The sequence below is a fragment of the Lemur catta genome, chromosome 7 (genome assembly GCF_020740605.2).
Source record: "Lemur catta isolate mLemCat1 chromosome 7, mLemCat1.pri, whole genome shotgun sequence".
Classification (NCBI taxonomy): domain Eukaryota; kingdom Metazoa; phylum Chordata; class Mammalia; order Primates; family Lemuridae; genus Lemur; species Lemur catta.
The window spans coordinates 101,019,892-101,046,611 of NC_059134.1; the positions used below are offsets into that span (position 1 = coordinate 101,019,892).

General features: G+C 49.0%; 2 protein-coding genes and 1 pseudogene across 25 annotated transcripts in view; 2 read left to right on the plus strand and 1 right to left on the minus strand.

Moving 5' to 3' along the window:
* LOC123641401 (glycoprotein hormone alpha-2) overlaps positions 1–15,344 on the plus strand; it is a 34,786-nt gene extending 19,442 nt beyond the window's left edge. For 7 of the 19 annotated variants that reach the window (XM_045556108.1, XM_045556093.1, XM_045556107.1 and 4 more), the window contains 8 exons: positions 1,780–1,855; positions 2,039–2,164; positions 3,324–3,355; positions 3,676–3,767; positions 5,349–5,412; positions 14,379–14,481; positions 14,662–14,846; positions 14,945–15,344. In XM_045556108.1, coding sequence (XP_045412064.1) covers positions 2,134–2,164; positions 3,324–3,355; positions 3,676–3,767; positions 5,349–5,412; positions 14,379–14,481; positions 14,662–14,846; positions 14,945–15,046 — 609 coding nt within the window. In that variant the 5' untranslated portion in view covers positions 1,780–1,855; positions 2,039–2,133 and the 3' untranslated portion in view covers positions 15,047–15,344. The other 12 variants (XM_045556099.1, XM_045556100.1, XM_045556096.1 and 9 more) reach the window with 8 other exon arrangements.
* On the minus strand, positions 15,341–24,379 carry PPP2R5B (protein phosphatase 2 regulatory subunit B'beta). 6 transcript variants are annotated; one of them, XM_045556088.1, is made up of 14 exons: positions 24,040–24,379; positions 23,149–23,591; positions 22,241–22,437; positions 21,193–21,294; positions 20,938–21,030; positions 20,684–20,814; positions 19,475–19,534; positions 19,268–19,376; positions 18,723–18,776; positions 18,600–18,650; positions 18,346–18,465; positions 16,970–17,097; positions 16,596–16,697; positions 15,341–16,132 (listed from the first exon to the last, which is right to left on the minus strand). In XM_045556088.1, the coding sequence occupies exons 2-14, from the start codon at positions 23,345–23,347 to the stop codon at positions 15,985–15,987; spliced, it is 1,494 nt and encodes a 497-aa protein (XP_045412044.1). In that variant the 5' UTR covers positions 23,348–23,591; positions 24,040–24,379; the 3' UTR covers positions 15,341–15,984. The 6 variants fall into 6 exon arrangements, with proteins under 6 accessions (XP_045412044.1, XP_045412043.1, XP_045412042.1 ...); XM_045556087.1 differs by having other exon boundaries at positions 18,600–18,776; positions 23,149–23,444; XM_045556086.1 differs by having other exon boundaries at positions 18,600–18,776; positions 23,149–23,510; positions 24,040–24,378.
* Positions 24,380–26,284: 1,905 nt separating this feature from the next.
* LOC123643150 lies at positions 26,285–26,410 on the plus strand (annotated as a pseudogene).
* The last annotated feature ends 310 nt before the right edge of the window (positions 26,411–26,720 follow it).

The following is a 26,720-nucleotide window of genomic DNA, read 5'->3' on the forward strand; positions in this document are numbered from 1 at the left end:
AATAGAAAGAAATTATATGGACAACTAAAAATTTATATAGAAAAAATTAGCCAGGCATGGTGGCACATGCCTGTAGTCCCAGCTACTTGGGAGGCTGAAGCAGGAGGATCGCTTGAGCCCAGGAGTTTGAAGTTGCTGTGAGCGAGGCTGATGCCACGACACTCTAGCCTGGGCAATAGAGTGAGACTCTATCTCAAAAAAAAAAAGAGAAAAGATTCTAATTTTTCTGATATTTTTAATGTTCTCTTCCTTTTGCTCTCATTAGTTTTGAGGCAGATATTATTATTCTCTTTCATTCATTTAGAAAACATTTATTGAGAAGCAGTCTAGCCTAATGGTTAAGAATGTGAACTCTGGAACCCTACTGCCTGGGTTCATATCTTGGCTCCACTGTTTCTAGCTGTGTAACCTCCAATGAGGTTTTTTTTTTTTTTTTTTTTTTTTGAGACAGAGTCTCACTTTGTTGTCCAGGCTAGAGTGCTGTGGCATCAGCCTAGCTCACAGCAACCTCACATTCCTGGGCTCAAGCCATCCTTCTGCCTCAGCCTCCCAAGTAGCTGGGACTACAGGCATGTGCCACCATGCCCGGCTAATTTTTCTATATATATTTTTAGCTGTCCATATAATTTCTTTCTATTTTTAGTAGAGACGGGGGTCTCGCTCTTGCTCAGGCTGGTCTCGAACTCCTGAACCTTGAGCGATCCTCCCGCCTTGGCCTCCTAGAGTGCTAGGATTACAGGCATGAGCCACCACTCCCAGACTCGAATAAGTTTTTTCACCTCTTTGTTTCCTCATCTGTAAAATGGGAATAATAGAAGTGGCTATCTCGTAGGGTTTTTGTGAGTGTTAAAGTAATTAATATGTATTAAAACAGTAACACTTGCCATAGTTATCACTCAATAGACATTAGCTATTATAAACTAGACATTATGGTAGTACAGAGAATACAAAGATAAACAAGACAGTTTTTGTCTTCTGCAAGCCCAAACATGAGGAAAATGAGTCTGAGAAAGGTCAAATGAGCTAGGACTGAAATTCAGATTTTTTCCTATAGAAATCCAGTATTCTTTATGATACCAAATTGTTTAATTAGTATAGCCTAATAAGCACATGTTAATTAAGGACTATCAATTAAGATTTAAAGAGAAGAAAAGATTTGACTTAAGCAAAAGCAAAATAACTATATATCAGAAATTACCAGTATTATTCATTCATTCAATATACATTTATTGAGGACCTGTTACCCATCATCCACTATGGTAGACACCATAGAAGGGATGCTAATATAAATCAGGTGTATATTTTACTACAAGTAGATCTCCCAGTAAGGAATATAAAACATATGTGGAATGTAGTAAAGGTTCTAGGCTAGCTACCATGAAGTTTGAGGCTAAAAGTTAATTACAACTTGGTAAGTCAGGGAAAGCTTTCTGCAAGAGATGCTTTTTTTTTTTTCAATTATTTCAGCATATTGTGGGGGTACAAAAGTTTAGGTTATGTATATTGCCCTTGCCCCCCCCCCCCAGGAGATGCTTTTGAATTGTACCTTAAAGGACAGGTAGGATTTGGACATGTGCTGATGGATGAAAGGGGCATTTCAGGCAGAGGGAACAGATTATGCAAAAGCATAGAAATGGAGAAGCAGAAGGCATGTTCAGGGAACAGCAAATAGTTCAATTTAGATAGAACATAGGAGTATGTGATGAGAAGTGACAAATATAAACAGAAAGGTTGGCTGAGACTCAATAGTATTAAAGTCATTTCAAATATTTTTTTCAGGATTCTATCCGAGTGGTCTTGGGAAACTTGGACAATCTGCAGCCTTTTGCTACAGAACACTTCATTGTATTTCCCTGTATCCTTTCTTTCCTGGCTGGAAATGAGCTACAACACACATTGTAGATTCAAATGGAAGCAGCAAAACCATAGGCAGTTTGGAGGATAGCTCAGGGAAAGGAGAGGGAGTCTTATTATACCTAATATAGTACTCAGGGATGCATACTGGCATCTTTCCTCACTCCTTAGCACTGTTTCCCAGATAAAAGCAAATGGGAGAGAGTTTCCCACCTGAAATTCAAACATGGGGAAATCGTCTTGATCCCCTACCCATTTGTTTTCACTCTATATGTGGAGATGAAATGGTTTCATGAAAACCTGTCACCTGGTAAGTAGAATGATGTGAGTGTGGGTGGTAGGGAAGAAAATGGGTTAGCACTACCAGCTGAATATGGCTAAATGGGCCACCAGATTGGGCTCCACCCGCACACTGCAGAGGTCAGGAGCATGTGCTCCAAGCCAGACTGCGGGGTTCAAATCTTGGTGGCTTTGCCACTTAATTGCTGTGTAAAGTTAGATAAATTACTGAATCTTTCTGTGCTACCTTTGTGAAATGGCAAAGTATAATATTAGTACCTATCTCATTGAGTTTTTAAAAGGATTAAATAAATATATAAACACTAGTAGATGGAAAGTTTAAAATCTGACTTAGAGTAATCACTCAGTGAAAGACCTTTATGTAAACACTTCCTTCCATTTTAGAGTATTCGGTGGCTTTCACCTTAGAAGTGTCTTAAGGTTATCTCCCAATTTTTTTTTTTTTTTTTTTGAGAGTCTCACTTTGTTGCCCAGGCTAGAGTGAGTGCCGTGGCGTCAGCCTAGCTCACAGCAACCTCAAACTCCTGGGCTTAAGCGATCCTACTGCCTCAGCCTCCCGAGTAGCTGGGACTACAGCCTCCCTACTAGCCACTGTGCCCGGCTAATTTTTTCTATATATATTTTTAGTTGTCCAGATAATTTATTTCTATTTTTAGTAGAGACGGGGTCTTGCTCAGGCTGGTCTCGAACTCCTGACCTCGAGCGATCCACCCGCCTCGGCCTCCCAGAGGGCTAGGATTACAGGGGTGAGCCACCGCGCCCGGCCCCAATTTTTAATCTCTAATGGCCATGACTACTTTTATTCATTGAAGGACAAGTAAACAACTGCCAGTTTGATTTGAAAAGGGCTTGCCTCAAAATATCTCTTTAATTCATTTGTCACTGTTGCCTAAAGTTCCACTTTTTTTTATAGTAAGGATCATCCCTTTTTAAGTGGCATATCATTGTAATGTGAATCAAACCCTTTTCAGCTTATAAATGACAATCATTCTGAAACAGAAGGAAGAGAGTTTGAAGACGCTATTTCTAGGGAAAGTGGTACCAGGCAGAAGGGAGAAGGGCAGATGGGGAGGTTTTGTCTAGGGCCAGTTCCAAAAAATAAATAGTAGCCAGAAATCCAGGTAAAACATAGTTTTCATCCATTATGACATTCAAATTTCCTATTGTAGGGAAGCCAATAAATGACAGTCCTCTGGGGTTGGTAAGTTTGCCTTTTCTGTACAAAATGGAAATTGCCTTTATTGCCTCCTATTGTCCAAAAAGTCCTGCTCTTGTCTCTTCTTACTGTGCCCCTCAGTTGCTGCCCAGGTCTCATCAGAATTGTAAACATAAGACCATATTTTCCCCCTTGGCTAGATTTCTGAGACCATGTCTGTAACAGATGTCCATACCTACTTGCAAAACTGGTGTTAAAAGTTGCCTTTGGCAGCTTAAAGATGGGGGTTCTCTTCACTGTGCCCTCATGAACTGTGGGCAACTCTAGAAAAGGAGGAGTCACAGATGTCTCGTTCCTCTTTAAAGGTCCTAGCTGAGAAGAAAGCAGTAGGAGCCATGATGAGGAAACGAAAATGCATGGAAGAGCCCAGCTCCCCCAGCAGGCCGGGGCTGCACAGGTCAGTGGTGTGGGAGAGAGGCTAACTCCTGCATCCTAGTTAGACTTTGCTAGCTATTGCTGCCAGTTGATCCCATCCTTGGGCAAATCACTTGCTTTTTGGGGGCTTAATCAGCACCTGCCTATGCCAATAGTTGGACTGAGGAAAGGAAGCAAATTGATATTTGCAATATAATTTGAAAATAGTCCCTTTCTCACCAAAGGAGGATTGTTCTATTCATTAAGATGAAGGCTGAGGCTGGGCGCGGTGGCTCACGCCTGTAATCCTAGCACTCTGGGAGGCCGAGGCGGGAGGATCACTCGAGGTCAGGAGTTCGAGACCAGCCTGAGCAAGAGCGAGACCCTGTCTCTACTAAAAATAGAAAAGAAATGATCCGGACAGCTAAAAATACGTAGAGAAAAAAATTAGCCGGGCATGGTAGTGCATGCCTGTAGTCCCAGCTACTCGGGAGGCTGAGGCAGAAGGATTGCTTGAGCCTGGGAGTTTGAGGTTGCTGTGAGCTAGGCTGATGCAACGTCACTCTAGCCCAGGCAACATAGCAAGACTCTGTCTCAAAAAAAAAAAAAAAAAAAGATGAAGGCTGAGAGGAAATACAATCAGACAATTGTATTCAATATAATCAAACAATTGAATCAACACATTCAATTAGTACTTACTATGATAGGACCATGAGAAGGCACAAGACTTATGATGTCTCAGAATATTATACAAAAACATAGGGAAACCCTTGAAAGAGTAAGAACAAATAAAACGTGATTCTATTTTACCCAGTGAGCAGTAAGCTTTTGGAACTTTAAGAGGCAGTCCAGTCCAGGCTAAAATATAAATGTTTGCAAGAGGGTATGTATCAATTATTGGGTGAGGCACTGTGATATTAGGGAGAATATTGAGCACATTCCTAACATGTTGAAGCTGCTATTGTGGAGGCTACTTATGTTCTTCTTTTGATTCTCTGTCAGGGATAAAATGAGTCAGTAAGACAATTCAGTCATTGTTATTAGCATCCTAGAGAGGCCTGCTGGAATAATCCAAGGTGTGGTTTGCTCCCCAGCCCAAGATGCTTTCACTCAAGCTTCACAGAGAACAGCCGTCCTTTTCCTGGGACTCTGTGGGCCCCTATACATACAGGAGCAGCAAGGGTAGACCACAGGAAGCTGACCCCAGGCCCTCCAGATGCACATGTAGGTGAAAAGTTGGGGAACTCCTTTCCAAGCCAGGTGAAATGTGAGAGTACTCCAAGGTGTGAAGCTTTGCTCTGTTCCATTTGACTGAATTTTCTGTGGAGAAGAGGCCTCAGATCTTTTCTTTCTCTGGGTTTTAATGCACAATCAAGTATTTCAAAATATGTTACCTGCTGTCAATCAAGTTTTTCCTTTTTCAAACCCCAGTGTCTCAAGTTGGGATTCTACTGAGAATTAAAGCAGCACCCAAAGAAAATTTGGCCACACAATTTATCCTGCCAGCCAGGAGTGGTATAAAAATAGCTAACCTGATGAAATATTCATTTGGGCCACATTTGCTTGAATGTAGTAATATTGCCTCTGTCAGTAACATTTCCTGGGCTTTTTCTCTCAAACTCAGGGCCAAGATGGAGACTTCCAGCCAAGGCCCCAGCACAAAGAAGCCCGCTATGGAAACCAGGAGGGTAAGCACCAAAATGGAGGCTTTGGAGGTTCTTGGCTGTTCCTACTCTGTTACAAGTCAGGATTCCTGTTACCAGCACATCTTGGTCCTTAGTGCAGATTGAATTGACTGAACTCATTCTCAGGTTTCACTATCCGTAGAACAATATTCAACTATTCCACCCTTGCCACAACCCATCCCAAAAGTGGCTGTATAATACACACATCGATGAGTCCTTTTGTTAAAAGGTCCTCTATTCTCAGCCTGAAAAGCTGCTTCTCATACTCTGTAGTTGAAATAAGAAAATAGGTCTGTACTGAATTGAGGTGGGATCCAGTACATAATTTTCTCTTTAGAAAAATTTTGCCTTCATCTACACTGGGGCCTGAGTCTAGGAATGTCAAGTTTTTACAGGTGAGCTAGACATGTATCAGAACTGGTAACTGATAAGAGGAAAGGTCTACAGCAGTAATGGGCTGTCCCCTGATAGTATTTCATTTATGGATATATCTGTTCCCCATTTAGATACTCATTTATCTGCTACTCCTTTTCAGCACTTCTTTTCCATAGTAGTCTGTAAAATAGTGCCCTTTTTCTTTTCTCCCTTCTTTGAATAGCTGTTAGCTGTTATACATGCCTTATAGATCTTCCTTTTTTTCTTACTTCTCTGTGTCTCCAAAGTAGCTCTGACTCTAAATATCCAAACACAAACAACTCACCTCCTTCACCTTCCCAGAACCCATAACATGATCAGTTATCAAGCAAACATTTATACATACATAACATTCAACAACTTTTTATTGAGTGTCTACTATGTGCCAAGTACTGGGAATATCATGCTGTCCCATAAACATACTCACAGTGTAAGGCTAGGCAGACAATTACTGACAGATGTGCTATGTGCAGGGGTAGAAGGAAGCACAGGATACAAAGGGAACACGAAATGGCCATGAGGAAAGGGTTCCCAGAGTAGCTCAGAGTAGCTTAAAGAGCTCAGGCCAAAAGGCAAGAGTATGGTGCTTTTGGTGACTACAAGCCAGTGCACCTGGAGCTTAGAGCACAGTGCTGAGAAATGTTATTGGAGAGGTCAGCATGGGCTGGATCATGAATGGCCTTGAGGCTACCTTCAAGATCACAGAAATTTCCTTAAAACATTTTTAAGTAGAGGAATGAAGTTATTTTCATTTCCAAACTATCATTCTATCTCCTATTTGCAAGGCATTGTGTTGGGTGCTGGGGCATATATAAACATATGTAACACCTGGTTTCTTTTTTCCAGGAGTTTATAATTTAGTTGGGAGAGGAATGCATCCTTGGGGATTTAGACCGCTACCTCTGTGGGCAGGGGCAGAGTACATGGCCCCAGTTTGTGCCAGGGTGTACTGGCCCACTGAGTGATTTTAGGCAAATAGTCACTTCCTTCTATACCTCCCATCCTTTAGAGAGGTAAGAAGAAATGAGAAAGTACGTGAGAAGTACATGAAGCTCCGGGGAACAAAGACACTTTATACAACGAAGATAATTACTATTAAAGGAACATTTCCCTCACTCTCTACCCTTTGTGCCTTCCTATTCTTAGTTTGACACATCATCTCCCTCAAGAACAGTACCCACAGCTTCTTACTCAACATAATTACCTTTTCAACCTGATTCTGGGTTTAGAAAAAGACTCTGAGTAAAAGGAACATGTTTATTGATTTTGACTCAAAGCCCAAAGACAGTCTCCATTGTAGACCCTGTTCTCAGGGAGAGGATTTCTCCCAAATTAAAGTGATCATAGTGACTCTCAGTGTAAGTCACTTGATCTGGAAAAATTGAATTTGCTTCTATGGTCCAATGCTTAATATTTTCTTCCTCCCTTTGTGGGGAGTTAGGGTGTAAGATCGTAGTCAGTGTGGATGATGCATGTCTGAACACATTGGGAGCCTGTTGGGGAAAGCTTAGAAGAATACAACACTTTTCTGATCCATAAGTTGTGTTTCGGGGAGAATGGGAAGGAAGGGCAGACCCTGTCTGTTTGTTACTGCAGGTCCCAGACCTAGAGATCTGGACTTCAGAAAGATAAAAAATGGAGATGAGCCCAGGAATTTGAGGCTGCAGTGAGCTATGATGGTGCCACTGCACTCCAGCCTGGGTGACAGAGTGAGACCCTGTCTCTAAAACAAACAAAAAATTTTTAATAGGGGAGAGCAGATGAATGGCCCAAAAGTGAAATAGACTGCATATAGCTTCTTTTTTTTTTTTGCCACTTCTGCTTGAACTGATCTGGCCCTGAACATACAAAGGACAATCTTACATCAGGTTTTCAAGGACATTATGCCCTGATGGATGTCCCAGATGGTACCCTCAGTCTTAATTCCAGCTATAATGTTTTTCTTCTCTTACAACTTTTGCCTGAGAAAACCTCTCTCAAGATTAGAGGAGAGGCTGGGCGCGGTGGCTCATGCCTGTAATCTCAGCACTCTGGGAGACCAAGGCGGGTGGATCGCTCAAGGTCAGGAGTTCAAGACCATCCTGAGCCAACGCGAGACCCTGTCTCTACTAAAAAAATAGAAAGAAATTATCTGGCCAACTAAAATATATATAGAAAAAATTAGCCGGGCACGGTGGCACACGCCTGTAGTCCCAGCTACCCGGGAGGCTGAGGCAGTAGGATTGCTGAAGCCCAGGAGTTTGAGGTTGCTGTGAGCTAGGGTGACGCCATGGCACTCACTCTAGCCCGGGCAACAAAGTGAGACTCTGTCTCAAAAAAAAAAAAAAAGATTAGAGGAAAGCCACAAAGGCTATCCTATCTTGTAAAGGGGGTCTCCCCTGGTTCAGGGGTAGGCGCTATACCTCTGCCATAGAGCCTTTGCCCTCTGATACCTACTACCAACCTTAATAGATGCTTTCATTAGGGCCACTCTGTGCAGCAGGATTTAAGCCCACAACCATAGTTTAATTAAGTGTATAAGAATCATTCCCCCAAGCCAGAAACCAGAGATGGGCCCTCTAAATTCCATCTCCACTCTGTCTAGAAAAGTCAAGAATGGTCTTTTTCCTCCTCAGAGTTCCTTTTTGCTTTTCTAGGAATATGACTAAGGTAGCTGCCTATGTGGTCTGGGATTTGAGAGGTTTGCGAAGAAGCTCATCTCAGAAATATCTGCCTTTCTAACCTGAAGCTTACTCTTAGGATGGGGGCCGGTCCTAACTTTTCTAGGGGCTTGTCATGCCTCTGCCTCCCAGAACCCACCTTGCCAGGCCACAGCCCTTTGCTATAGAATTCTTCACCAGCAAAACAGCTCAAGTAACTCTAGCACTGCTGCATAATCAGGCCTGTATGTTCTGACTGGGTGAGGAGAGTAGACAGTTGGCAGAGATTCACAAAGAAAATATATGAACTATGGTTCTGACTGTCAGTATTTACTGGGAAATGTTGTGGGCCTGGAACCAGCCTGTAGAATGTCCTCTTCAAAGTACAAAGGAATTTTTATAAAGCAGTAGCACATGGAGAAATAATAAGATTGCACTGTATTGTGCTGACTGCTAATGCCATAGTCATGTTTCTGCTGCGCCTGGCTCTAGCCATGTTAATTGTATTTACTCTTTAATGGCACTGTGCCCTTGTACATCATCTCTCTGTCTGGAATGTCCTGCTCTCATTGACCATCTCCTCACCCTCATTATGACAAAATCCCACTCATCCATCAAGGCCCCATTCAAATGTCACTTCCCCTATGAAGCCTTCCTTGACTAACTAGTACCCACTCCATTCATGTCCTCAGTAACCACAGCACTCCATATAGACTCATGGAGTAAGTCTTATCACACTGTCTCTAATACTTAATTTGCATGTCAATTTTACCACACAGATTATACATTTCTCCAAGATAAATTTAAGGTCCTCCTGATTTCTGAAACCTCAATATTCTGTCCTTGGCAATAGTAGGCACTCAGTAACATGGTAAGTTAAACCCAGCTTGGTTTGTTCTTGGCTCTGAAATCTCATGATTTTAGAAGGACAGTGATTAGGAAGCAGAAATGAAAAAAGGACAATTCTAAAGACAGAAAAAAAAGAACAAAAACCTGTCTGAGCAGTCAGAAGCCAGGCCCCAGTGCTGATATAAAATCAGTTCACCAGCAAATAGCATTCAGATCACCAAGCTGTGTAGGAATAAAGTTTAAGACTTTCCTTGGGCCTCTTTTAATTAGAACAGGGAAAGAAAAACCCAGCAAGAATGGCAAGAGACCCTGGATTCTGATATCACTGATGTCCAAAAAGAGGGTACGTTCTGAGAAATTCATATTTATTCTCCTTTAATAATCACCTTGTCCTGTTTAATTCTCTGATGAGCAGAACAGCACAGAGCTCTGAGTCTGGGCACACTCAGGGTAATGTGCCTTGCTCCCATGGAGGTGTTTGTTGGCCACCTTCTGGTCCAGGGGCCCATCCTACAGTAATAGAAGCCCCCCAGCTCCCAAAAAAGAGTGAAAGGAGGCAATGCATGCCTGTCCTTTGCTTCTTATGGTGAAGTTGATGCTCCCATGATTCCAAAACATTTCCAACTGGGGTGATAAGTTTTATAGAAAAGTTTGGAGGGATGTGCTTCCCTTTTCTGTACTGTTGGAGAACAATCTCTGGGAAGCTGTCTCTTCTCTTCTCTTGGGGCATTAGCATTAACATTGAAGGTGCAGATGGATGCTCTGCAGGGCTGGGAATGCAAGTCAAGGTATTACCCTTCTACCTTGCTGATCTTTTACCCAGCATGAGGACTCAATGGGGACTACAGTTATTGCAGAAGCAGGGGATATGGAAGCAAGTGAGTTCTTCAAGTTGTCATTCCATGTGAAGGCATATCAGCCATGGTGGGTAGCTGGGACTTGAGCTGTGTAAATATCTCAGGAGCCTGAGTGAATACTCTGAGATCAGAATAGCATCTTACTTAGCTGAGATGAAATTGGGAAGGTCACAACAAACAATTCACCTGGATTTAAAGAAATCTTGGTATAAGGCTGCCCTTGTCTCATGCTGGGTGTCCTGCCTTCTCCTACTCACACAAAAGCAGCCTATGGACTAACACTTCTTCCTGCCTGAGGGTTTTCCTTACAGATTCTAAGTTGGGGGACAGCCTGCCAGGGCCAATTGTCCCACCATTGCAGCAGAGCAGTCCACCTCCACCTAAAGAACTAGGAACCAGTGGCTTCTTTGGGTTTCTAAGGTAAGACAAACTTCTCTCCTGCCATCAAACTGAGATCCAGCTCCAGAGTGGCATTCTAGTTCCAGAGTTTGCCTCATGGAATCTTTCACGGTAATTAGAATAGAGAAAAAAGCAGATTACTTGCAGAGATTTCTCATTGATCTCCAGGATAGATGATGGAAATGAGATTGAGAACAAAAGCCCTCATTGTGAATTTAGACTGTGTCATATTCATTTTTATACAGTTCATCCCCACCCTGGCATGCCCAGCAAGGGCCTGGTTCTGTAAACATTGCGTAAACAGAGACTATTCTTATTTTACTTGGGTCATTCAGATGATTTGGTTACTAAAATATTTCCATTCTCCCCTCTGAATCTAGCTTTGTGTCTTCAGAGTCTTTTTTTCAGAAGATAGCAAGTCCCTCTATTTGTCTAGAGCTCAGCCACCCTACTGCAATTCTTTTTATTTCCTCCTCCTGAGTATAATCTAATTTGGGTACCTTTTCAAATGCTGTTCCAGACTTGAATTTCCATTCAGTGGTTCCCCAGAGCAAAAATGCCCTAGCTAATGAAGCACTAATGGGAATCGGGAAGAAGGGAAGGGGACCTTGTAGAGTCTCAGACTACTCTGCTCTCATTCCTGCAGCTCTCTCTGCCCGTTTCGATATTTCTTCAGGAAGAGCAGCCAATAGTGAGCCTTCCAAATGCAGCCGTGGAAAGAGGATCATCTCTTGCAGTGATTCCTCCCGAGCCATTCTTCCTCCAACTCTATCCTTTTCTTATGACACTTCAGCCATGGGGAATGAGGGCACCAAACTGAGTCCTCTTGTGGGTTTGTCCTGTCCTCTGCCCCTTTATAACTGAATTTTTTTCCTATTTAAAACATTAAGAATGGAACTTTCTAAAATGCTGTGGCCCTGAGGGCCAATTTAGGTCTTTTGTCTCTAGCACTTAGGATTCCAATGACAATAAATTATTTATGAAGTTATCCATTGAATTTAGTGAAGTAGAGAGAGTAAGAGAGAACAAACTCTTCCCTCAAGATACAGAGAAACAATGCATGAAACTTCCTCTATGTCTACCTGGTTACCGTTTACTGGATCACTTTGGGTGGGTGAGTCTGTACCTGACCTCAAACCTTAAACTTCAGTGCCAGGGGTTAGGGAGTGGGGTTTTGCTCAAGACTCACTGTCCAGAGCCCTGCTGACCCAACAGAAATCTCTTCCTCAATTCACCCACTTTGGCCCCAAAATGTAGCCTCTCCATAGGTAAAATGCTTCCCACCTACCTATCCCTCTGGCTCTTTGATAGTAACACAGCTTAGTTTATTAGATTAACTGGAAGTCAGTTCAGGTTAGGGCCCCTGGAGAAGGCCTGGGCACCTGAGCTGTGTCTTCAGCTGAAGAGCTGATCTGAGCTGACAGATAGTTTAGACTTGTGTAGCTTCAGAGGACCCAAATAATCAATAGGAATTTAGGGAAACCTATTTTAGCTCAGGACATAGGAATCACTTTTTAACTGTTGAAAACGTCCAGTATTAGAATGGGCTATGTCCTGAGGTAATCATCCCCTATCACCCAAAGGCGTTAAACAGAGCTGATTATCTGTCACATGCCAGAGTGTTCCCCCAATGAGTGGGAAAGTGGGGGCTGGACTGCTGAGGTCCTGCTGAGTCCCCTTAATTCACTGCCTTAGCCTTTGTTGGGGAGAAGAAAAGAGGTGGACTGCTACAGTGCCCCAGCAAATGAGGACCCAGGGCCTGAGGGGAGGAGGGACTGGAGGGGAAACTGTGAGGTGTGGGGATTTGAGACTTAGCAACATTGGAAACACCAATTCCTCTCAAACTGTGTACAGCCTTCGCTCTAACTGTCCCAAACATGGCCTGCTTTACAAAGCTGCTGAAAGGCACAACTCTAAAATCTGGAGATCTGAGTGCTCATCCTGGCTCTGACTAGCTTACAATGAAGCTTTGGGAAAGCCGCTTTCCTCTCACATTCTTATTTTCTCATCTGGAGATGGAGAGGGTAGGATTTGATGAGCTATAAAGTGCCTTCTAGCTCTAGAAGTCTGTGTGACTGGCCCTGCTCTTTCTAAACAGATCAGTGAGGCAGTGGCCCTGGGAGGAGCTGTCCAGAATCACCACAGTTTCCTTCTGATCTCTACCCTGCCCAACCTCTCTGGCTACTGCTGACCAGGGGTCTTTTTCCAACTTGTCACATTCTTGCCCCAAGTATAATTTAGTACCATGGGGGGGGATGGTAGGAGATTTGGGTTCTATTTTTTTGTTTTGTTTTGTTTTGTTTTGAGGCAGAGTCTCACTCTGTCACCTGGCCTAGAGTACAGTGGTGTCCTCATAGCTCAGGGCAACTTCAAACTCCTGGGTTCAAACAGTCCTCCTGCCAGCCTCCCAAGTAGCTGGGACTACAGGCACAGATGACAATGCCGGGTTAATTTTTCTATTTTTTGTAGAGGGTCTTGCTCTTGATCAGGCCGGTCTTGAACTCTTGGCCTCGAGCAATCCTTCCACCTCAGCCTCCCAAAGTGCTAGGATTATAGGTGTCAGCCACCAACCACACCTGGCCAGAGATTTGGGTTCTAAACCAGTCCTAACGTTAACTGGCTGTGTAACGTTTAGTAAGACACTTTCCTTCTCTAAGCCTTAGTTGCCTGACCTACAAAACCAGAGCTGGACTAAACCATCAGATTTGCTGGGGTTGACAGCTTCAGGCTTGCAGGAAGGAGTCAGGTGGCTGTTATTCCAGACTAGGAGGACTGTCCAGCTCAGAGCCCCACTCTATAGCTGACCCACAGGATAAGAAGTCAACTGCTTGACACTGTGGAAGTGAAGTTCTGAGACAGACTTAGTAACCCCCAACCTCCCTGGCTCTGCCACCAAACACACCTCAGGAAACCCCCAACCCCAGTGTAAATTCCCTCGTCCATAAGACGCTTCTTCCCCAATCCTTTTCCTCTGCAGTCAGTAAAAAACACAGGCAGGGCTGAATTTCGTGGTTTTAAAGTTGGGTTGGCGAGGCCCTGAATAAGGAAGTGTCCTGCCCAAGGTCACACAGCAAAGAAGAGAACCCAAGTGGCCACAGTTTGGCCAGCAGTCCCGACCCCTGTCCTTTAGTGCACATACACTGCATACTCCACCCGCTCCTGGCTTTTCTTCACATCTCCCTTCCCCGACCCTGGACTGCGGGCAGCTTTATGGACAGAGGGAAGCAGAAAGCAGCAGAAGCTACTCTCTGAGGACCACGCCTCAAAGAGCAGGATCTCCCAGGTGGGATTGTGCTGAGGCTTCAGACTGGGAGGCAGGCCTGAAAGCAGATCTCCAAGAGGGCGTGGCTCCAAAACTGCTGGCAAATATAAAAGCCTGGAGAGCAGGCACCAGTCTGGAGACCAGCAGGAGGCACAGGGAGACTGCAAGCCACTCTGCTCCTGGGCCTTGGAAGTGGTGAGCTCCCGGAGGCAGGAGGAGCTCTGGGGAGGGCCTGGGGATGTGGACAGGGCCCTGCAGGCCAAGACGGGGCAGATGGAGGGAGGAAGATGTTTGTGTGCCAGATGGTGAGGGGAATTCCAGGGGAGAATCACCGCACAGAGGGCTGACACACAGGTCCCACCTGGAGACAGCTGCTCACACACACATCCATCTAGAGTGACACAGGCAGACACGCACACATACACACTCAGATACACCTCACCTGTCAGAAAGACTAAGCCCTGGCTCACTCACCTGGAGGCATGCAGTATTTAAAGAATTCCCCCTCCCACCTGCACACCCACACAGAATCTACCCACTATGTTGCAGATGCCTATGTCGTCCCCCCAAACCCTGCTCCTCTGCCTGCTAGTCCTGGCAATCATTGAAAGCTGGGGTCAGGAGACAGCCATCCCAGGCTGCCACATGCACCGTGAGTAACTCTGGGACCAGAGAGATAGGAGGAGTGGAAGTTCTGGGTGGGAGCAAAGAGCTGATAGACCAGACCATGGGGCAGGCAGCTTCTAGACAGACCCACACAGAGGCACAGACAAGAGGAGCTGGGGCAAGCCTTTGCAGAGGCACTGCCTACTGCTCGCCCATCTCCTTCTAGCCTTCAACGTGACAGTGCGAAGTGACCGTCAAGGCACCTGCCAGGGCTCCCATGTGGCACAGGCCTGCGTGGGCCACTGTGAGTCCAGTGCCTTCCCTTCACGGTACTCTGTGCTGGTGGCCAGTGGCTATCGACACAACATCACCTCTGTCTCTCAGTGCTGCACCATCAGCAGCCTGAAGAAGGTGAGGAGGGCCCAGGTCTGGTGGGGGAAGACAAAGGAGAGGGGGATCAAGATGGCCCTGAGAAAGGGCACTGGAACATGGAATCCCCTCTCCTACAGGTGAAGGTGCAGCTGCAGTGTGTGGGGAACCGGAGGGAGGAGCTCGAGATCTTCACGGCCAGGGCCTGCCAGTGTGACATGTGTCGCCTCTCACGCTACTAGCCCACCCTCTCCCCTCCTTCCCCCCTGGGTCGCAGGGCTTGATGTTCTGGTGGGAAAAACCTGGGTCTGGGATTTAAAATCTGGGAGGAGTTCCAACTCTGCTGGTTACTTGCTATGGGATTTTTTTAAATGAAGGGGTTTCTCCAGCTCTGACCCTTTTAAGATTTTGTGATTGTCACCTTCTGGGAAGAGGGAAGATTCTGCCTTTTCCCTGCCTCTTCCTGGCCCTTCTAACCAGTCTTTCATCGTTTCACTTTTCTCTTTGCCCCTACCCCTAAATAAAGCAAGCAGTTCTTGAGTTTCTTTCTTTATTAAGTCTACCCCCCAGCCAGGGGAAGAGGGATAGACCATTATTACTGTGACTCTTACCCCAGGACACTGTGAATCTTTTCTTGCCTGTGCCCTCACCCCTCCCCGTGCCCAATAAATAAAAAGGGGACAAGGAAGTACAGGGTGAGGGAGAGGAAGGAAGGAAGCTGCCCCAGGCCCAGGACAGTATCTGTGTTGAGGGTGAGCTGGGTGAGAATAAATACACCATGGACCCCATGGTGGGGATGAGGAGGGACCTCGAGCTGGCCCGAGGCAAGGGCAGGTGAGGTGCCGAGTGTCCTTGCCCTAGGCTGGGAGCTGGGGGTAGGAGCCTGCCTGCAGCCTGGAGCCCAGCTTTGCAGGGCAGGGGAAGATCCCTGACGGCAGCTTCCTGGTCAAGCTTGCCCTGGTCAAGTCCTGCCATACAGGCCTGAGAGTTCTGTTGCCAAGACCACCATCTCCTCTCCTCGTCTCCTCCCAGTGAAAGCTAGGCCAAGCAGGGAGTCCTCAGAAGCCATTCTGGCAAGGCCAGGGGCAGGTATGTGTCTCTCTGGGCCCCTGGGCAGGAGAAGGGATGGAGGGACTGGCTGGCGCCTTTGAGTTTAGCTTCTCCCCTTCTGAGGGGCTCTCTAGCTCTGACCCCCACTGGTGGACACCTGGGGTGTAAGCTGCTGGAGGGGGCCCTCCCTGGTCCCCTGGGCTCCCTGTAGCCGGCGTAGCTGCAGCTCCTCCAGGCCTTGCCACAGCTCCTGACGCTCCCGGGCCTTCTGCTGCTCCCTGGGGACAGAGAGTGAGGCAGCTCCCCTACCCGGGACCCCCACAGTCCAACCTCCCTCACCACTGCCCCACCTGCGAAGGCAAGGCTTAGAACCATTTTCTGTTCTGGGACTGCATAGGAACCATCTGCTTAGTGAAGAGAGCTGAGGAGAGACTTATCCCAGCCTGCCGTCATGGAGGTGAACAAGCCTGGCTCTGAGTGGCCCCCTGGCTGAAGGGTAGGAAGCTACAGGGAGCCGGAACAGGTCAGTGCCTGGAAGAGCTACTTGGAAGAATGACTAGAGGATGAAGTGGGCAGCCAGGCACAGGACGGCCCAGCACTTGGCAGGAACATGGGAGAGACTTTCAGCATCTGATCAGACAGGGTTTGGGATGGTCCTTTAGGGTTCCCTCCAGCCATGAGGGTCTGATTCCTTCCTGCTCATCTCCCTCTCCCCCACACCTAACCCCCCACCACACTCACTGCTGCTTTTCCAGCTTGTAGGAGGCTGTGAGTTCATCAAACAGCTTTCCATTCATCTCCATGAACGTCTTGAGCACATTGTAGATCAGAGATACGATGGTTCTTGGCAGGGTCAGGGGAGAGGGTTGGGGAGATGAGAACAACTTCAATTTGGCCCCACCTTTCTTTCTGGCATTCTGCCTGTCCCTGTTCCTCAAACACAGGACGTAGCCCTGAACACCACGAGCACTGCCCACTTCTCTGTCCTTTCACCACCCCCTTGGCCATGTTCTGATGCTTTCTCTGATCCTCTCCAGCTAGGAGTAGCCCCAGAGTCTGGACTGACTGACCCAGGTCCCAGTTTCTGTGGGTTAGGTCAAGGCTTGGGGACTCACTGATTCCAGTGCTCCTTGGAGACTTGGTAGAGGGTCCCAAACACAGCAGGCAGCACAGTGTGGCAGTTGTCCTCAATGAGGCTCAGGATATACTCATTGTTCCAGAAATACAGAGCCCGCTCTGCAACCTGGGGCAGACAAAATGGCACAGTGAGCCTGGCAGTGGCTTCTTGTGTGTGTGGAAGGTCTGGTATCCATCCCTACCCCAAAACCTAGGCCCTCTGACCTCCATACACCCCACACTCAGAGCTCATCTGACCCACTGGAGGAAGCAATGTGGTGAAAAGAAAAGAGGACTGGTTTTGTTTTTTTTTTTTTTTTTTGAGACAGAGTCTCACTTTGTTGCCCGGGCTGGAGTGAGTGCCGTGGCATCAGCCTAGCTCACAGCAACCTCAGACTCCTGGGCTTAAGCGATCCTACTGCCTCAGCCTCCCGAGTAGCTGGGACTACAGGCATGAGCCACCATGCCCGGCTAATTTTTTTGTATATATATTTTTAGTTGGCCAGATAATTTCTTTCTATTTTTAGTAGAGACGGGGTCTCACTCTTGCTCAGGCTGGTCTCGAACTCCTGACCTCGAGCGATCCACCCGCCTCGGCCTCCCAGAGCTAGGATTACAGGCGTGAGCCACCGCGCCCGGCCGAGGACTGGTTTTGAAGTCCAATGCTCAGGGGCAAATCGTAACTCCGCTACAGGTTCTGCTATGTCTGTGTGATCGTGGACGAAGGCATTTCACCTCTCAGCCTCAGTTTTTTCTCATCTGTAAAATGGGGCTAATAATACGTACTTCCACAGGACTGTTGTAAGAATCAAATGAGATACTGGACTTTAAGGTGTTTAATAAACTGAAGTACCAGGGTCACTGTGAGGAAGAACTGACTTCCAGGAGGTCATGGCTCATAAGAATGGGAGAAGTCTGGGCACACATGCAGGAGAACATGAGTTACAGTAGCTGGGATGATGTGGAGAAGCCTGGCTGAGTCCTAAGGTGGATCTACTGAAATCTAAGGCCACTAAAAAAGGGGGGAAAGTGGTCACAATCCTCCACCCTACTCTGAAGCACATTTCAGTTTACCAAACGTGTCTACACTCACGATCTCGTCAATCCTCATCACCCCGCTGTCCAAAGATTGTTCTTGGCCCATTTTACAGATGAGAAGCCTTAATGAGAACTGGAGTGGTAAAGTGATTTGCCCAAGGCCCCCCAGCAGAAGGCAGATCTGAGGCTTGACCTAGGTTTCCTGGCCCTAAGTCCAACATCTCCCCGTTATCAGACCTAGGACTGGAGGAGAAACCTCGGACGGAGGGAGCCAGGTCAACTGGCCAACCTTCCCAGGCCACACCCCTGCTCCCACCCCGTACGTCCCACCTCACACCTGGAAATGGGGGCTGGAAACACAGCGAGCCACCTGCTTGAAGAGAGGCTCCTGGATCTTTACGAACTGGGAGGGCTCGATGACATCCAGAATCTCTTCCATCTCCCCCAGAAACATCACCTGGGTGGGGTGGGGGAGGGAACAGGGACAGAGGGACAGCAGCTCACATCTCCCCCCAACACACACACACCTGACTGCCTCTGGAAGCCGACCCCTCCCAACCTCCCTCTGGTGGGCATCACAGCCCTTCATACCTCCTTCTGGGTGCAGGTTTTTGGCCAGTATTTGAGCAGCCCCCGGATCACCTGTGGGGGTTGAGGCAGAAAGGAGTCAGACTGGCAGAGGTGAGGGGCCCACCTTCCCCCAGAAGTACTCACGTGCTCTGTCAAGGTGGCATCCTTCTCTAGGAACTGCACTACACAGTATGCCAACTGCGAGGGGTGATGGGTGGAGAAAAGGAAGACAGGGGTCAGGAGGCGACCAGGTGCCAAGGACTGGCTTCCCAGCACAGGATGCCAGATACCTGCTCACTTACTGCCTCACTCTCTTACTCACCAAGCATTTACTGCCTGCCTAGGATGTACCAGGCATCAGGACCGGTGTTCTGGGAATACAATGATCTCATGGGGGAAATATTCAGCAAACTAATCCTTATAAATTTTGCAGAAGGTTCCATGATAGAATTCTGTATCAAAATCTTTGAGAATATAGAAGGAAGAGAGTTTAACTCTGCTTAGGGCAGGTAGAAAGGGAAGGGGCCGGGGAAGCTTCACAGGTCAGCCTTAAAGGGCCAGTAGGAATTCTCTAAGGTAGGTGGAAAAGAATTATAAAGTGGGATAGGATCCCATGACGTCCAGGCCCCACGGGCTGCTCTGACTCTGTCAGAAGGTCCTGCTGCATCATGGCCAGGACTGGGCCTCACCTGGGCATGAAAGACAGACAGTGACTTGACAGAGTGTAGAGGAATCAGGACGCGAACCAGAAACTGCTTGTGCTCCGTCTTCAGGGGCAGCGCAAAGCCATTGATGATGCTGAGGATTGGCAGAAGAGAGGAGGAGGGCTCAGATGACCCAGCCCCAATCCCTCCTTTCAAAATCCTAAGCTCCCGCTGAGGGCCAGGGATAATCACCTTCCCAAGATCTCTAGCAGCTCAGCCACACCATTGAAATGCTCGAGTTCATAGATGAATCTGCAAGAGGAAGAGAAGAGCAGGAATGCTCAGAGCAATCGGAGTAGGCGCAGACTCGCCTTAGGCATCCTGCCTGCTTGCCCCCTCTCACCCATACTGCCAATCCAACCCTCTCCCAACCCAGACGCTGCGGTCCCTTCCCAATGTCCCAAACCAGGCCCCACTGAGATCCATACCCACCTCTGAAACATCCTTCTCAGCCCTGCCACCTCTGCCACCGAATCCCCAGCTCAACCCTCTCTGCTGTGAAGTGTTCCAGCCCATCTCTTCCTCCCGCAGACCCTAACCCTCATCAGCTGATCCCCGTCCAGCCTGTAGGCACCTAGCCTACGTACTTTACTCTCTGCGCCAGTCAACCAAAAGAATGACAAACAGAGCATCTACTCTATGCCACATCCTTCTCAAAATTATCCCAGGAGGTAGGGCTTACTAAATCCATTATACAGATGAAGAAATCAAGACTCAGCAGTTAATAAGCGGGGAATCTAATGGACCACAAGTTCCTGGAGGACTGAGATTGCGTTTTGCCTATCCTGCAGCTACTAACAATAAAAGCTAATGTTTCAGAGTCCCGACCTCAGTCCAGGAGCTATACTGAGTGCTTTGGAAGCAACACCTCATTCCACCTTGACAACAGTTAGTACTGGTAGCATACCCCTTTGAAAGATGAGGAAACTAGGATATAGCTTAAGTGATTTGCCCAAGTCTACCCAAATATTGGAACCAAACTCAAATGCAGGCCATCTAACTCCAGAGCCATGGTCTCAACTACAAAGCCATGTGATCCCCAGAGGCCCATTGCGTGCTGCTGCTCAATATGTTTGCAGAAAGAATCTCTCTTTGGCCCAGTGCAATAAGGGTCAGAAAATTTAGGCCCTATCTTAGGCCCCTGGACTGACCTAGTCCCTGGAAACTACTTCATCTCCCTTGGTCTCTACTTTCTCATCTGTAAAATGGAAATAAATACCCACTCTCTGCAGATATCGCAGGCTTTATATAATCAATACTATGTAATATGTTACCAAAAAAGAACTTTATGAACCAGAGCGCCACAAAGTCCATACAGCCTGGGAGCCTTTGCCTCCGTCTTCTCCCCAACAGCTCTCTCTCTCTCCCCTGATCCCTGCCAGGCAGGCAGCAGCCACTCACCGGAGGAAGATGTGGTTGCACTGTTTGCGGATGTAGGCCCGGAGACCCAGGAACTTGCCATAGACCCGGTGCAGGATAGTCTTGAGGTACTCACGCTCCCTGGGATCCTCGCTATCAAACAGTTCCAGGAGCTGTAGAAACCAGGGTTGGGATCAGGTGAGCAGTCAACCCAGGTTGCTTCCATCCTATCCCAGGCCCCTCAGAGAGCCTGCCCCTGCCTTATGTTACCACCCAGCCTGGGCTCCCCACTTCACCATCAGAACAAACTTTTGATCCACGTATCTCTTGGCTACGGAGGGCTGGAAGTCTGGGCTCTCCAAGAAACGCAGGAAAAACTCATATACCAGCTGGCAGAGGGGGACAGACAAAAAGGTGAGTTCAGTAACAGCCTCACCCACTTACCCCACCCTATGGCCCTCATCCAACAGTATAGGGGTTAAGGAGACCCTCTCCCTTCTCCTCAGATCTCTTCCACAACTTGGATCCCTGCCTTCTCCAACCCTCCAGACCTGCAGATGTGGCCATGAAGGTTCAAGGTTGGGCTCATCCTCTTCAGGGTCAAATTCAGGGTTCTCACTGGGTGGCAGGGTCCGGAAGATATTCACTGAGATCTGAGGGGCAGAGTCAGTGTTCTTTAAGGAAGAGCCCTTGAAGGCAGAAGCCAGGGTGTTCCCTCATTCAAAGTCCTAATGGGTCGACCTCAGCACCCGCCCCAGCAAGCAATTCATTCCTTGGGCAATCATCACCTGAACACCTAGTTTGTGCCAGCCCTGGGCCAGGGGCTAGGGACCCAAGGATGGACAAGACCTTTTAGGTAGGTACAATCCAGTGGGGAAGATAGAAGTCAAAAGCAGTAAGAGGCCGGGTGCAGTGGCTCACGCCTGTAATCCTAGCACTCTGGGAGGCCGAAGCGGGTGAATTGCTCGAGGTCAGGAGTTCAAGACCAGCCTCAGCAAGAGCGAGACCCCTGTCTCTACTAAAAATAGAAAGAAATTATCTGGCCAACTAAAATATATATATAGAAAAAATTAGCCGGGCATGGTGGCGCATGCCTGTAGTCCCAGCTACTCGGGAGGCTGAGGCAGTAGGATCGCTTAAGCCCAGGAGTTTGAGGTTGCTGTGAGCTAAGCTGACGCCACGGCACTCTAGCCTAGGCAACACAGCGAGACTCTGTCTCAAAAAAAAAAAAAAAGCAGTAAGATCTACAAGCATTCTGGGCAGAAAAGAGGAGATTTCTAGCTTGGGCACTGAGAGTGGCTTCATGGGAAAGGCAGCACCTGAGCCAGGCCATGGAAGGTAAGGGGTGGGGGGAAGGGCACCCCAGGCCTTGGGCAAGCACAAGCAAAGGTGTGGAGGTGGGACAAGCCAGGAGGCCCTGAGTGGGTGCCCGGCAGCAACACAGCAGGGTGGGGGGTTAGATCTGAGATGTGGACCATGAGGCTACACCAAGAAGTGAAGAGTGTAGTGTTATTCTATGCACAGTGGTCCTGTGGGTAGGTCAGTAGGGTTCACACGCCCCCTAAACTGTCTGTCAGAGGCTGGGTGCCAGGCGCTTACCATGCGGATGATGTCTGGGTAGATAGGCTCAATGAGGACACCCCGGGTGCTCCCTACACACTCCACCAGCTCATTGAGTGCTGCCCGCTTCACCTCCTTCCCCTTTAGGTCGGCCACACAGTCCAAGAAGTCAAACATTACCCCACACTGGGCCAGCTTCCGGCTCAGCAGCTCGTGCAGCTCCGAGGCCGGCACATCTGTGGAGGGAGGGAGGGGGCTGAGCCAGGGTTCCAGCTGCCACAGCTCTGGGCAGGGGTGGACCCTCCTAATCCCTAAGGCTGGTTCTCAAGGCCACCTCTGCTGCCCCCAGACTCCGTGCTCTTGTGCCATCTCCCCCTCTTTGCAGGAGCAAACAACACCTGTCCCATCCTCCATTCCTAAGGGTTGGGGGAGCTTCTTCTCTTCCTCCTAATTCAGACTCAGAGAGTTATGATGGCCTGATTTTAAAGCAAGATCACAAGCCCCGGACATGTGGGCTTTCCACAGGTGCCCCAAACAGCCACTACCTCCTTCTCATAGGTGGCACCCTGCTCTAAGTGCCAGAAGTGGGAAGGGGCTCAGGGCCAAGGATCTCTAGGGTGCCCTCCGGCTCAGCTAGTCCAGCCCTATAGGCCAGGGGTGGGGACGGAGGCCACATGGTGGTCACAGGGAGCCAGGCCAAGCACCCAGCCAGGACCCCACAGCCGGCTGGGCTGACAGTGGCCTCCTGGAACCCAGGCTGCAGGCCCCACCCTTAGCCCTGGTCTGCCCCCCAGGGTGGTGCCACCTTCAGATGCCCCACCTCCAGGGATGACAGGCCAGTCAGGCCATGCGTCAGCAGAGAGGGCTAGGGGTCAGCTGCTTCTCACAGCTGGCCTTGCTGGTCCCCTCTGGGGCTCAGGTACCCCAGCAGCCAGCAGCTAGCTCACCTTTGAGCAGGGGCAGTGGTGTGAGCTCTTGCTGATTGCTCTGATAGCGGAACTGAGAAGAGCTGTGGGAGCGCCGGGGCCGGGCCCTGCGGAGGGAACGGCGGGAGAAGCCGTCCACCTTGTCGGGTGGGGGCACAGGCGACAGCCCTGGGGAGGAGGGGCTTGTGGGGGTGCTTGCAGAGGGCAACTTCGTCTCCATGATGGACAGGCAGCAGGTCAAGCTTTCAGAGCCCTTAGGGTTCTCTCTGGGCCTGGAGGATGCTGGGTGAGGCTGGGCAGACTAACTTGGGTCCATCCTGTCAGAGGGGGGGGCACAACCACAGTCCTGAGCCCCCCCCAGGGCCTTCGGCAACTGCCCGGTCCTGGGGGGGTAGGCAGGGTAGAAAGAAGGATGGCTCAGGTCCTTCCTCCAGGTCCTGAAGAGTCCAGTTAGGGTTCCCACCCTGGCTTTTTTGAAAATGAAGTCAGGACAGAAAGGTCAGCAAGAAAGAGACAGAGAGAGCCAGTCAGTTCTTTCAGGACAGATAGCCCGTGGGGCTGCAGCTGAGTGCCCATGTCTGCTTTTCCCTCCTAGCCTTGCCCAGGGTGCAGCCCCCTCCCACCGTGGACATGTTCCTCCCTTCTCCCAGACTGAAAGGCCCCAGGCTCCAAAATAACTGCTCCCAGAATAGGGCCAATCCCCCAAGCCAGCCCCCTACTCAGAATGGGAACCCCTTTCTCATCCCTAGCCCTTTACAGAATGAAACTCTGCTCCACTAACGCCTGCCACTGTGGGCGCCCCCAAGAACGAGGCCGTATTCCCCATGCCAGCCCCATCCTAGAACCCGGCACCCTCCCCCACCTGAGCTCCTCCTTCCTGGCCCCCCAAACCTCATGGGGGGGAACACTCACTTCTCAGAAACCCAGACTGGTCGCCAACCCCTGGAGACTGCCCGTGGGGAGGGGGGCGGTGGTTCAGGGCTCCTCTGCGGCGGTTCCGCTCGGGGCGCTGGGACTGGGCGGCGGCGCTCCTGGGTTCTCTCCCGGGCTCCGGGGGGGCTGGAGCATGCCCCCAGCTCAGCCCCGGGTCGGGGCCGGGCAAATGGCGGGCTCCACGCTGGCCTGGGCAGCGCGCGGACCTCCGCTGAAGTCCTGGGACTCCGACCCAGCGGGGTGCAGCGCAGTGGGAGCCACGGCTCGGTGCGCACCGGCACCCGCCGCCCAGCTGCTCAGGATGACATCAAGTCACCTCCCCCCGCCCGGCCCGCACCTCCCGGCGGGCTGGCGGGGCGGGGCCTGCGACAGGAAGGCCCCGGGGCCGCTGGGAGATGTAGTCCCCGCACCCTTTAAGGGGAGCTACCAAACTGAAGGGGGTAAACCCTAAAGGAGGACTCCGGGCAAAGGCTGCAGCTTTTGAAGCCAGAGAGCAGAGTTGGATGGGCTGTAGCTGGGGACTGGACCCCTGGACTCTGGAAGGGAGACTGTACAGGGAAAGAGGAGGACTCAGGAGTCTGCATCAGGAAACTGGTGGTCCTGGGGAGGGCAAAAAATAAGAAACTGGTGGTGATGCCAGAACACTGGGAGGAAAGAGGCCCAGCATGCTATGCCAGGCCCACGGATTTGGCCTGGGTCATCTGTGCCCCAGGCCATCCCCATGGGAACCCCACCGTCACCCCAAGATGGCCAGACACTTCAGAAATCCCTTGGAAACCGGCACTGAACTAGTTAATTGTCCGCAATGAGTCAGTGCCTGCTGGGAGGGGTGTGGTTCACCAGAGGCTGCTGGGAAATGCAGTCCATCCTCAGGCCTGCAGTCCCCCTCCTGTCCCTTGCTGTCTATGGTGACATCATGGTCTTGAGTTTAAAGGGCCAGCCCTGTGTAGTAAAGCAGGAGAGCAGGAGGTTTTCTCCGGGGACTGCCACTGCCCCCCACTAGGCAATCTGGCCTCCTCATGGATCTCCCAGACTCTCTGGGCCCTAAGATGTGTGGGGAGGGCCAGGGAGAGGGAGGAGTATCTCCTTCAAAATCCTGCTGCTGGGTGTCCAGGACACAGGTGGGATTCTAGGAGTTTGGCATTCTGGCCACAAGTCCCCAGCCTACAGTCCTGGGTCCCCTTCCTAGGACCCTGGACCCCAACCCCCTTTATTTCCCTGAACTTCATCTCCTGCACTGCTGTGAAATCTTCACCCTGGAATTTTGCCTGGATGAACAACTGGTTTATGCTGAGCAGCAGGAAAGGGAGAGGAGACTGGACAGAGAGATCGAGGAGAGGGTTAGGCCCTTTTCAGAGTCTGCTGCACCCTGCTTTGGTTGGGCCTTGGTGACCATTCAGTGCTCCAGAAGAACCACCTAGCCATCCTCCCTGCTGCAGAGGGAGCCTGGGTGCCCAAGAGGTGCCCACATGCTAGAGCAACGGAAAGCAGAGGTCTGTACTGAGGCCTGCACTTTAGCCAGGCTGGGATTCATGACTATATCACCGGAGACCCAGCTAGCATTCCACTGCTCAGGAATCTTCAGCAGTCCTTGCCCACCTGGCTCTTTGTGTCCTCGTGTGTCAGTTGGGAATCCATAATCTCCCTCCTTCCCTGCATCCCAGGTCAGGAAGTGAAGCTTCTTCCACATCCCTGAACAAGCTGGGGGAAGACCAGCCCACAGAGCTTTCTATAGCTAGGCAAGGATCCCAAGGCCCAGAGAGGAGAAGGTCACACAGCTTGTCACCAAAACCTGGTACTGGGGCCCAGGCCTCCACATCCCAGCTGGCTCCAGCCTGCCACCACAGGCCCCCTGGGAGCCAGTGCCCTGGTCTCAAGGCCAGACTGACCATGGATGGCTGGTGCTCTGTGCAAAGGAGATGGTCCATTTGAGGACTGGGGGACTGAAGGGTGGAGGAGAGGCATAAGACTTCTGGAAGAAATAGCATTTGAACTGGGTCTCAAAATAAGCATAATGTCACCTGGGGGATGCAGGGTTGAAAATCCTTTTCTTAATGTCTTTATTGAGATACCATTCACATACCATAAAATTCACCCATTTTGGAGTCCTTGTTTAATGGATATGATATTTCAGTTTTGCAAGATGAAAAAGTTCCAGAAATTGGTTGTACAACAATGTGAATATTCTTAACACTACTGAACTGTACACTTAAAAATGGTATTAACTATCCTTTTCTTAGGGTTGTGCTACTGTCCAAAGAGTGTGTAGTGAGGGCAGTACTGCTAACGCCTGCACAGCATGCCCCTATCAACTAGAGCTTGGCTTTACCTTGGTGCGATTTTGGAAAAAAAGATATTAAGATGGCAAAATTTATGTTATGTATGTTTTACCACAATTTAAGTAAAATATGTTACATTGTGATATGCAATGATAGAAAAATATTCAAAAGAAAACTAAAAACTAAAAAAATTCATCCATTTTAGTTGTACAATTCAATGGTATTTAGCATATTCATAGATGAAATTTTTTTTTTAGATGTGTCCAGATCCTGCTACACTCCTCATGGGTGCCCCTGAGCTACCTGGTGGAGCTCCTCTGGCCTTGTCATCTTCCTGGCGACCTCCTCCCTCTGGCTCCACCCAGCCTTGAAGGATAGGCC